The sequence below is a fragment of the Rhincodon typus genome, chromosome 1 (assembly GCF_021869965.1).
Source record: "Rhincodon typus isolate 14 chromosome 1, sRhiTyp1.1, whole genome shotgun sequence".
Taxonomy (NCBI): Eukaryota; Metazoa; Chordata; class Chondrichthyes; order Orectolobiformes; family Rhincodontidae; genus Rhincodon; species Rhincodon typus.
In genome coordinates, this window is record NC_063332.1 from 94,066,669 (window position 1) to 94,078,726 (window position 12,058).

The 12,058-nt window shown below is 39.3% G+C and overlaps 1 protein-coding gene across 1 annotated transcript in view; it reads left to right on the forward strand.

The window, feature by feature from the left end:
- Positions 1–12,058, forward strand: part of anapc4 (anaphase promoting complex subunit 4) — a 45,325-nt gene that overhangs the window by 20,784 nt on the left and 12,483 nt on the right. The window contains exons 9-11 of the mRNA XM_048602096.1: positions 158–209; positions 1,972–2,027; positions 5,510–5,556. Coding sequence (XP_048458053.1) covers positions 158–209; positions 1,972–2,027; positions 5,510–5,556 — 155 coding nt within the window. The remainder of the gene's footprint in view (positions 1–157; positions 210–1,971; positions 2,028–5,509; positions 5,557–12,058) is intronic.

Here is a 12,058-nt window from a genome sequence, read left to right on the forward strand (position 1 = left end):
CAGTTCATTAGCACTTAGTGCACTTTAGGAATCAAAGCAATCTAACTCTGTCTAATTATATGACATATTGGAACAGCATCAAATCACCTGATGAATGAAACTTGCAATTTTATTTTTCAATATTTGATTTAAGTAAATTACTTCTTTTCTTTCAAAGATGCCATAAATGCTGTAGGAACATTTATACTGAAAGCAAATGAATTGTTACAGTAAGTACAAATGGAAGCAAGCTTTGAGTTAAGTTGCTTTTTTTGTGTGAAGAATCTGTTTTACCCATAACAAATAAAAAGTGTAATTGAGCAATAACTGAAACATTGAATGATGAATTTTATGAAAACAGGGAGTCTTAAATAAAATGAATACGAGTAATTGAAAGGCATAGTTTGTGATTTAACAAATTTTAATGTATGGCATACTAATGAATTACAATACAATAGGTTGAAGTACATTTCGATAAATACTTGTTTTCCTTGTCCCATCTCTATTGTAAATGAATAAGCCATTCTAAATAATGTGGAAATTTCATTTTTAAATACTTCCATATGTGAATAATATTTTAATGTTAAACATGGCACAGATTTTGTATTTAGCAGGAATGACAGCATCACCTTGATTTGATTTCATTTATTATTTGTCACACATACTTCAGTACGGTGAAAAGTTTTGTTTTGCGTGCAGTACAGGCAGATCATAAAATACATTGAAATACAGATGATAGGGTGGTTGAACAGAGCAAAGCATAGTAGATGTTAGAGAACATTGTTAGTCATTTTTACAGGCTTTGAATTGAGGTTTAAAAGTGTGGAATGATTATAAGAAATGTGAGATTAAGATCTGCTGTAGAGAGCTCACAGAGTCGACTTGTGTCAGTGCTATCTTGAATCCATTTATTTTCTTTACACTTGCACAAGTCCGCAAACTTTCTATATGTTTGTTCACTGAAATTTGAAGTTGTGAATCATTTCTTTGCAACACGTTCACAGACTCTAAGGAGCAAGGTACTGTGTATAATCCATAATCAATAAGATTGAAAAATTATTGCAGCAGGCAAGCAAAGTCTGAACTAGGAACTGTACGTCACAATAGCTAATTCAACCTAAATCATGTACTGCTAGTAAAATAAAGAGTGTGATTAACAGAGTGTGAAAAGACAGAGAAAGTAAAAATAAAACTTAAAAAAAAAATAAAAACTGAAGGAATGGAATGACATTTGAGAAAGTTTCTTCTATTAGTAGAAAGTCTGTTTGGAAGTCATTATGATTTGCCATACCATTGCAAAATTATTCAAATTAGAATGGTCAAACCCTAACTTTTTCTGGTAAGTTTATACATCTCTGTCATGTGAGTGTTCGGACTTCATGCCCTTCCGTGTGTTTCAATATTAAGTCTCTCACCAAGTGCTTATAACAGTGTTTATAAATGCTGAAAGCAGAATTGATAAACTCATATGTATGCACTTTTTGGGGGCCATTTATATGTTCCTCCTAGTGAATGTCCCAAATTATAATTCTTTTCCTCCCCTGTAAAGAGGAGGCTGTATTTAGCCCAGTTCCCTCCAATAAATTAAAGAAACTGCACTTAGGTGATTACTTGGTAAGTTTGGAACTTCCATAATGTGAATTCTTATATAAGGTAGATTGAAATTTCCTCCTCCAACAATTGCCTCCCCACACCCCCGTAATATTTCACTGAATGACTCTCCCTCACAGGAATGACTATTGTAAAATAAATCCAACATGTAATTCCTGTCCCCACTGCAAATCTCCCCACCTCTGCTCACTTTATCAAATGGTCAATCTTCAATTATAAAGAAGTGTAGGGAATTTGCCACACTCTCCTCTGAATCTGAGCCATCATTATTGTTGTCTCTACTGAGCAGTGCCACACCATATAAACCGAGAAAATATTGATGCCATCTTGAGTACAACCATTAATATTATTGGTTTTAACTGATAATCTTTTCTTTTTTAGAGTTATAGACAGTAGTATGAAAAGCTTCAAGGCATTTTTCCGATGGCTATATGCAGGTAATTAAAATTGCATTTACCATAAAATCTATATGTAATAGATTGTTCTATCGTATTGTAATTTTGAATGCTGCTATATTTGTAAGTCCTTGACTTAGATACAGCTAACAATATGGAATGAAGCATGCTAAGCAGAAGAGTCTAATTCAGCATTATTATCAGTTGTATGAATAAAACTAATCATTTACATGTTACCGTTATAGTTTGAAAGCAACTGTAGCATACACTGACAGAATTAATGTTACTTAATGCAGAATTGGAAATATGTCCACTTCACTCTGATAGACGTTGCATGAATCTGGACAGCAGTTGATAAAGAGATGGAAAAGACTGCAGATGCTGAAAGCTAGAGATTTTAAATGCCGAGCTGGAAAAGCACAACAGGTCAGACAGCATCCGAGGAGCAGGAAAGTCAACGTTTCGGGTCGGAACCCTTCTGAACAAGGGTTCCGACCTGAAACGTCAACTTTCCTGCTCCAGCAGTTGATAAATTTATTTTAAAGCCAATTTTATCAAATTCTGTTCTGTCTAGTTAAGTATCTACCAAACTATCAGTCACCATATGAAGAAACGTGAATCTGATAATTACTGACTAAAAAAATGATGACTATTTATGTGGGCTTCCAGAAAATGTTCAATAGAGTTGCACATAATAGACTATTAGAAAAAATGGAATCACATGGAATTTGAGGCATGATTTCGGAAATCCTTTTAAGTGTTAGGTAACTTTGATTAGGGATGAGGATATGCACTCTAATTGACGGGTTGTAACTAGTGGTATCCCCAAAGGATCTGAATTAGTGATTCAGCTTTTCGCTGTGTTTGGAAATAATTCGTGATGAGAAAGACAATAATTTGCTGACGACAAAATTGAATCATACAATAAGTAATGTAGGTGGAAACAGACAGTTGAAAAGAGATATTATTAGTGAGTGGACAGAACTGTCCCGGATGGAATTCAGAGAGGAACTGTGTGCAGTAATCTATTTTAAATCCAACGAAACAAAATCATACTGTTCTGTAAGTGGCATGGAGTTAGTAATGGTGGAGGATGTGCAGGAGTGATGTCAGTTGTGGTCCTTTGCATAATAAGAAGTGGAAATCCAAACACGTTCCTTTAAAAGCTGCTAATGCCTAGTTTAATTGGAAGTGTAAAATCTGAAATTGATAGATTTTTGATAAACTTGAGGCTTAAGGACAATAGCACCAAGTTGTGGAAATTTAGATTAAAATACCAATCACTCATGATCTAATTGAATGGCAGAACATGCTCACAGGACTGCGTAACCTATGTTCCTAAAAATGAATAAATATAGTCAGATAACTTCAGATCAATTCTGATCAACCTCAGAAAAATATTGCTCTTGTAATTTCTAAATTTATGATGTACATGGTCAAATTCTACTTACTAAAATTTAAGTGGAGACAACAGGAACAAGATCATATTAATTGTCCATCCCTAGTTGTCCTATGGGGCTGATGGTGATGGGACCTTTTGCAACACAGCAGCCATGCATGACCTGAACCATCTTCCTTTGTTGTCAGATGTTAGTCAAAAGACTGAAGTGTTTTCTGTTTGAAACCCATCTAATGTACATTTTGCTAGAAGTAATTAGTTTCATATTTGGTCCTGTGCTGTTTTGCATCAAGGACTGTCACACTGATCTCATATCTAGAATTCAGCCTTTAGAAATACTATACACTTTGTGCCTCAGACCCACTTTCTGAAAATGCGATTACAATTTGTCTATATTTTTTAAATTTCATTCAGGGACATGGGCTTCATTGCGTGGGCCAATATTTATTGCCCATCCCTAAATGTTCTTGAGAAGGCAGTGCTGAGCTAGCTTCTTGAACTGCTGCAGCCCATTTGATTTGGGAAAATTAACAATGCTGTTAGGGAGGGGGTTCCAGAATATTTACCCAGAGACACTGAAGGAACAGTGATATACTTACAATTCAGGGTGGTGAGCGGCTTGGAGAGGAACATGCTGTTGGCAATGTTGCCATGCCAATGCTGCCCTTGTCCTTCCAGATTGTCAGGGTCATGGTTTTGGAAGGTACTGTCTAAGGTATGTTTCTGCAGGGCATCTTGTAGATGGTACACATTGCTACTATTATGCTTCAGTGATGGAGGGAGTGGGTGTTTGTGGATGTGCTGTCAGTCAAGAGGACTGATTTATCCTGGATGGTGTCAAATTTCATGACTGTTGTTGGATTTATGCTCATCCAGGCGAGCGAAGAGTATTCCATCACAATCTTGACGAATGTTCTCTGGAAGCTGTGCAACCACACAGCCACTCTGAGGATCTGCACATGCTGATTGGCATGCTAACACTGTTCCCAGAATTGACTTCCAGTTTTGGGGACTCAGGGTCTGCATAAAAGAAAAACAAATTATAGGGAATGTAGGATAACAAGGCATAGAGCTGGATGAACACAGCAGGCCAAGCAGCAATCAGAGGAGAAGGGAAGCTGACATTTCGGGCCTAGCTTGTAGTTTCTGATTTGTTCCTTGTAGATGGTGGGCTGGACTTGGAGAATTAGGAGATGAGCAACCAAACGTTAATCTAATAGCACTGTGGATTATATTGCATGTCTGGCCAGGGTTAAAGTAACTTAAATGATAATTATTTTTAAAATGCCTTCTCTATGTAGCAACTTTAAAAAACTAAAATTTAATACAACAGCTTTAATTCAAGCAACAATTATTTTCAACTATTTAAGAGATGTTGTTATTACTCCAGTGAGAAATTTTTTTTTTCTTTATTCACTCATAGAATGCGAACATCCCTGACTGGCATTTATTGCCTGACCCTAACTGCCCTTGAAAAGGTGGTGGTGAGCTGCCTTCTTGAATCGCTGCCGTCCATGTGTTGTAGGCTGACCCACAATGCCTTTAGGAATGGCAGTTGCTGCAACTAAATAACTTACTAGGCCATTTCAGAGGGCAGTTGAGAGTCAGCTGTGGATGTAGAGTTAAATGTCGGCCAGATTAGGTGAGGGTAGCAGATCTCCTTTCCTGAAAGACATTAGTGAGCCAGGTCGGTTTTTCTGACAGTAGACAATGGTTTCATGATCATCAATAGATTGTTAATTCTGGATTTTTTTTTTCCTGTTGAATTCAGCTTCTATCATCTGCCATGGCAAGATTCAAACCCAAGTCCTGAGAACATTAGCTGAATTTCTGGATTCATAGTCTAATGATAATAACACCCAAACCCTTGCCTCCTCCTTTGTAGTCGTCTGTGAATTTCACATTTTTTATTTCACATTAATAGCTGGCACTTAAATCGAATGAAATCGACATTTCATTTAGCTAGGATTAAATAGAAGCTTGCTAAACTAATGTTTGACTCAAGTGACAGTATTTACAATATTATCTTTCATTAGTGTGTGGGCTGAAGATGGTTCGTTAATGAAAATTTATGTAACACTATGACAAATTCTCATGGTATAATCAGGCTTAATTTTTCTTTCAGCAATGTTGAGGATGTCTGATGATCATGTTTTGCCAGAGCTAAACAAGGTAAATTGCAGTAATGCATACAGTAATTCTTTCAGAGCTACAAAATAATATTGTTATTTTTAACAATCTAAAACAATTCACATTTGTATAGTTTACTTAATGTTGAAGAATCTTCATCATTGCTTCACAAGGAGTTGGAGCTGCAGAAGGAAAAATTCCACTTATGATGAAGGAGATTCCATGAAGAGTGACAAAAAAAAGTTAGCTGAAGAAATAAGTTTCAAGGAGGAGCAAGAGGTGAAGAAACAGAAGAATTAAGTGAAAGAAATCCAAAATATTGGCCTAGGCAGCTGGAGGTACAACTGCCTTTGGTAGATTGAAAGGGAGGGAGAGATGCACAAGAGGCTAGAGACGGATGAATAACTTAGAGATAGACTGAAGGAGGTCACCAAATTAGGAAGCAAGATCATGGTGGGCTTTTGCCATAAATGTTGGTGATGCAGCATTGCTGCTAGCAATCAGGAAGCCTCAACCCAAATCAAGTGTTCTCCACTTAAAACAGAGATGAGGCAAAATCTTTTCTGTGAAGGTTGACAATCTTTGAAACGCTGTTCCTGAAAAGGCAGTGGAACTAGAGTCCTTTTAAAAGTTGTAAGGCACAAGTGCTAGGCAAGGTTATTCAGTAAAGTTACTATAGTCTTACCAGACCATGGGGCTTCTCTCTCAATAGAGAGAGAGAGAGAGAGAGAGAGAGAGATGCATGATGGTGGTTTAATCTGAGGTGAGGGGAGAGGAAGTCTGAGGAAGATAGTCCTCCAAGGTAACCTCAGTCAGTGTGGGAATTGAACCCATGCTGTTGGCATTACTCTGCATTGTAAACCAGCCCAATCAGCTAAGCAACTCTTTTTGTAATAGATTATCAGGGATAGGTGGGAATGTAGATTTGACGTTACAATCAGATCAACTGTGACCTTATTGAATGATAGAGCAAAGTTGAGGGGCCAAATTGTCTATTCCTGCTCCTTGTTAGAATTTAACACAGCATTCACCTTCTTCCAAAGATAAATACTTATCCCAAACAGATGATTCATGGTTATGCAGGGGCATGTTTTGTGAATTTGGTAATTATATGAGCAGATAAAATAGAGTTTACAAGGCTAACATTTCAATACAATTTGAAGTTTGACATTTCGCCTGATCGGGTGACGTTTACCCATCTGGAGAGGTACTTGCTCATGCTGGTTTCTGTCACTAAACATCACCACACAGTCGTTATCAGAGTGTTCTTCCTCACTCTCTTTGTGCATGATAGGTGTGTTGTATATTGGTCTGAGCTAGCTTCTATTCCTTTGCAGTGCAGCACCTTGTCTGTTCTGGGCTAGTTACATATCTCTGAAACTTTTTCTGGTATCCAAGCATTTGTATCCTTATTTCTAACTCGCTTTCTCCCCAAAGCTCAATTTTTGTTGCTGTCTACCTGGTTGCTTCTCAAGTATCTGTTACATTCTCCTTTTTGTCCTGGGATCGATAAGACAGTTCCTGGGTACGGTTGTTCGCACTTGCCTTCCAAGTATCTGTTTGATAATGGTAATCCCAGTGCTGTTGATTGAAAAGGCAGCAATACCGTGCAAACGCGTTGCTTTGTTGCTGGACACTTGATGATCATTGATTGCATAGTACATACTATATATTCTGCTCGTGTTTGAGTGTGGTCGACAATGTGATATGAGTCATTCCCCACTTAATACACATGTCTGAAACAGTTTACCAGTGTGAGTGCAGTCCATTTTTGGATATTGTCTGATCTAGAACACCGAACATAGCTGATAATAGTGCTGATTGTGTCAACAACAGTCACAATCGTTGTGTTGCTAATTTGATGAATAGTGGGAAATTTAGAGAAACAAACCCATGGTCTTCACATGTACTGCGAATAGGTTTACAGCTACTGGCATCGAAGAATATCCTGCAGCCGCAGACGTTTCCTTCATTGTCAAGGTTGGTATGTTTAATATGCCGCACCTACATTCAAAAGTGATTGCATATCCAGACTCTTCCATGGCCAGAGCACACATGGCAGCTAGCACATTAATCTATGTTCAATGCCATGTGCCCCTGGTGTTACAGGAACATGATGCCCTATCTGCCTTTCATAGGGACTGCTCTCTCTGCGACTCCCTCGTCTGTTCCACATTCCCCACTAGCCCACCACCCCTGACGCCTTTCCCTGCAACCACAGGAAGTGCAACACCTGCCCCAACACCTGCCCCTACACCTCCCCCCTCACCTCCATACAAGGCACCAAATAAACCTTCCACATCAGACAGAGGTTCACCTGCACATCCGTCAATGTGGTTTATTGCATCCGCTGCTCCCGATGTGGCTTCCTCTATATGTTGTTGAGACCAATCGGAGGCTCGGAGACCACTTTGTACAGCACGTGCGCTCTGTTCGCGACAAATGACAACATCTTCCGGTTGCGAATCTTTTCCACTCCCCCTCCCACTCCCTGGGTGACATGTCCATCCTGGGCCTCCTTCAGTGATGCCATCTGCAAACTGGAGGAGCAGCACCTCATATTGCACCTTGGGAGCCTACAGCCCAGTGGCCTAAATGTGGATTTTACCAGTTTCAAAATCTCCCCACCCCCGGCCTCATCTCATGACCAACCCTCCCTCTCATCCCACCTCCTTGAACTGATACAATCTGTCCATCTTCTCTCCCACTTATCTGCACCTCCCACCTTACTGACCAATCCCCACAACTGCCTACTTACACTCACCTATCACCATCCCACCTACCTTCCCCAGCCCCACCCCTCTTCTCTCTCTTTATTTCTGAGCTCCCTTCCCTACCCCCACATTTCTGAAGGAGGGTCCTGACCCAAAATGTCAACTTTCCTGTTCCTCTGATGCTGCCTGGCCTTCTGTGTTCCTCCAGCTCCACACTGTTACCACACTTGGTTTTATGACTTGTTTGCTTTTAAGAATTACTTGTAGTGATATAATAAGTGAATGTCTGCATGGCAAAAATGAATGTATCCTCTCGGGTATTTCTTTAGTATCGCCAGGCCATCCCTGGATAATGATCTTCTGTAACTCTTATAGTTGCTTATCTTTGGCAGTTGTCAATTGCAGCTGTTCATGCTGGCCCTGGGCAAAGTACAACAGATCAGTTTTCAGAATATCTTCAGCTTTGTAGTATAGGGCATCGATGTGTACATCAAGAGGGGGATTTTGTCCTTTGTCTGGGTTGCCTACTCTGCTTAGTGTGTCAGACGTAATTGTCCTGATACCTGCTTTACATCTCACTTCAAAATGTTTACTTGCAAATTGTTGACTGCTTTGATTGCTTTGTCTGTGGTCCATCCCACCATAGTGGGTGTGGATTTGAATCTCATGAACTGTGACCATACCAAGATCTGTGCATACTTGTAGTCCTGCTGACTCTTGGCATCTGCTAAGTAGAAGATTTTGAACTGAGGTTGTGTATTGGTGGTGCGGTTCTGCCAGTGCACAGAATTGGTGATCTGATCTGATCTGATCCACTGAGATGGTCTCTTGCAGGTTGTACTATGAAACAGCATTGCTGAGATATGTGCCGTTCAGGATGTGTAGTTCTAAAATATTGACATAAGCTCCTGTGTTGATTTTACCTTGTAGTGTGTATCGTCCTGCCTTTTCATGACACCTGATAGCAATGGGTGTTAAAGCTTCTTATTGCCTTATGCCATCAACATGAGATTAACAATATAGAAAGCTTGATCATGTTCTGAAATTTGTCTTTCGCTTGGTTGACTCTGAACATCATTGATGTTTTGCATCTGAGCACTTTACACTCTTCTTGCTGCCACTGTGCGGTGGTGTACTGGCACTCTGATCACATCTTTTGTTCTGGAGTCTGACTTGGCTTTTAGACTGAGATTTATTCCACATGCCTGCCCAGTGTCCCTTGCTGTCATGTGCTTTGCAGGTCTTCACAGGAATTATTTCAGTGCTTTCAGCCTATTGTGCCTGAACTTGCTGTATTATCTGGTGCCAATCTTCAGCCTTTTCTCCATGTCCTTGTACACCATTACTATCCAAAAACACATCCAATGATCCCTTGAATGCCTTAGTCGAATGTGCTTCCACAACATTTTCAGGCAGTGCATTCCATATCCTAGCAACTTGTTATGTGAAGAAGTTTTTTCATCTTTGCTTAGTTCGCACATCATTTTAAATCTGTACAATCTCTTGTTTCTTTTCCGAACAGAAACAACTTCACTCGATCTGCTCTGACCACACAGCTCATGAATTTGAAAATCTCAATCAGATCATCTCTCAGCTTTATTCTTTCCAGGGAGAGCACCCCAATTTCTTCAATCTGTCCTCAAAACCAAATTTTCTCATACCTGGAACCATTGTAGTAAATCATTTCTGCAGTGTTCCAATGCATTCACTTCTTTCCTATAATGTAGCATCCACAACTGTACATGATACACCAGCTGAAGTCTAACAAGTGTCTTTTGAGTTGAAAATCACCCCTTTGCTTAAGAAAAGACTGTGGATGCTGGAAATCAGAAACAAAAACAAATTGCTGGAAAAACTCAGCAATTCTGGCAGCATCTGTGGTGAGAGAGCAGAATTAACAGTTCCAGTGACCCTTCTTCAGAACTTAACTGCCACAGTTGCTGCCAGACCAGCAGACATTTCCCAGCAATTTCTGTTGTTGTTTCTCAACACTTCTTTGCTCTTATACTCTATACTCCTAAAATAGATCCTGTGCCTTATTTACTGCTCTCTCCATCTGTTCTGCCACCTTCAATGATCCGTGCACATGTACACCCAGGACTGTCTGCTTCTGTACCACCTTTAGAATTGTAACCCCAATTTTATACCTTGACAAGCTGACAAGCCAGGACAGTTTAAATAGAAATCTTCAAAAAAAGCTTTTCAATCGATATCAGAAGCTGCATCTATTAGAGAACTGTGTCAGAGATAGTAGGAACTGCAGATGCTGGAGAATCTGAGATAACAACGTGTAGAGCTAGATGAACACACCAGGCCAAGCAGCATCAGAGGAGCAGGAAAATTTCTGAAGAAGGGTCTAGGCCCAAAACGTCAGCTTTCCTGCTCCTCTGATGCTGCTTGGCCTGCCGTGTTCATCCAGCTCCACACCTTGTTATCTCTATTAGAGAATTGGCTGGTTTGGTGTGATTTTCTGATCATAGCAGTGGTGTTGGCTGCACCTAAAACATGCAATTGCTATTGGCCTACCCCTGTGGCTTTGTACTTGTGCCAATCCTCAAGTAATGTGTCAATGGTATGACCATTTTTCTTGCCCAAAATATCCTTCCTAAAGGCTTTAATTAGCTGTTATCCCAGCTGATGGTAATACTGGACAAGTGAGATCCTAGAATGAAACCTGACTTGCTGGATCATATATATTCTTTTTCCACTAGGTTAATCTGGTGGTTAGTCACTGTAATATATTCACAGGAGGTTTCAGATGTTCTTGAACTTAAATTCTGTTGTTAATTACACAAACAAAGAAATAAAAAAACAACATTTTATACATATAGAAGAAGGAAGCATAGAAAAAAAGCTTGTCTGTTTCCCAACATCATCTGTTGTAGAGAGAGAATCCCTAAGAAATATCACTCCTAACTTGACTTTTTTATATCAGTATTTAATTGATGCAGTCGTGTTTCCTTCTCTTGAACTGCTGATTCCATTTTTTTCTGATTTCTTTCCATGTTCCTTGGCATTAACCTTATAACTCTGCCCTTCAAAACTTTTGCAGTACTAATAATTTGAAGATTTCTATTGAAACTGACCTGGCTAGTCAGCTTCATGTACTAAAGATCACTTCTTCTGAGGTGACTGGTTCCCTTAACTGACTTAATTCCTCTGACAGGAGAAAGCATTCTACTTTTGAACTGAACTTTGTTTTTCTGAACTAAAGATTTGAATTTTCTGTTCTGCAGTCAAAACTAAACTAATTGCCTTAATGTTTACTCTGGCTGTCATAAGCCCAACTGGATACAAACATTTGATCCATTGACACTGCACTCAACCGCAAACACATGCTCCCTTGGAACTGATGTATTTACGACCCTGTCCCAAATTGAACCTAAAGAAAAGATGTCAGAGAATATCCATCTGTCTCTGTTTTGAAATGCAAATTCAGGGATATAATACATCTTTTATCACAAGGTGATGACTTGTTCAGTGAACCTCTCTGAAATTCTGTTCCCCTTCAGAAAAGTCACACTCATGACTTTTACGATGGCGTCAACTTTGCCAACATCTTGCTGGTTGTTGCAGATTCTTCTGAACCTTTAATTCAAAAAAAGAGCTGTACCAGACTCAAAATATTAACTCTGTTTCTCTCTCCACAGATGCTGCCAGACCTGTTGAGTTTTCTCCAGAATTCTGTTTGTGAGATGACTTGAAATCTGTTGATCATGAAATGAATCTTACTTTGGCTGGTCTTCAAGAACCTTCCAATTCAGATTTTTTTCTGCATCTTTCTGATCATCTGTATAAAAACTGGATGTGTTAACACTGTGATAACAAGG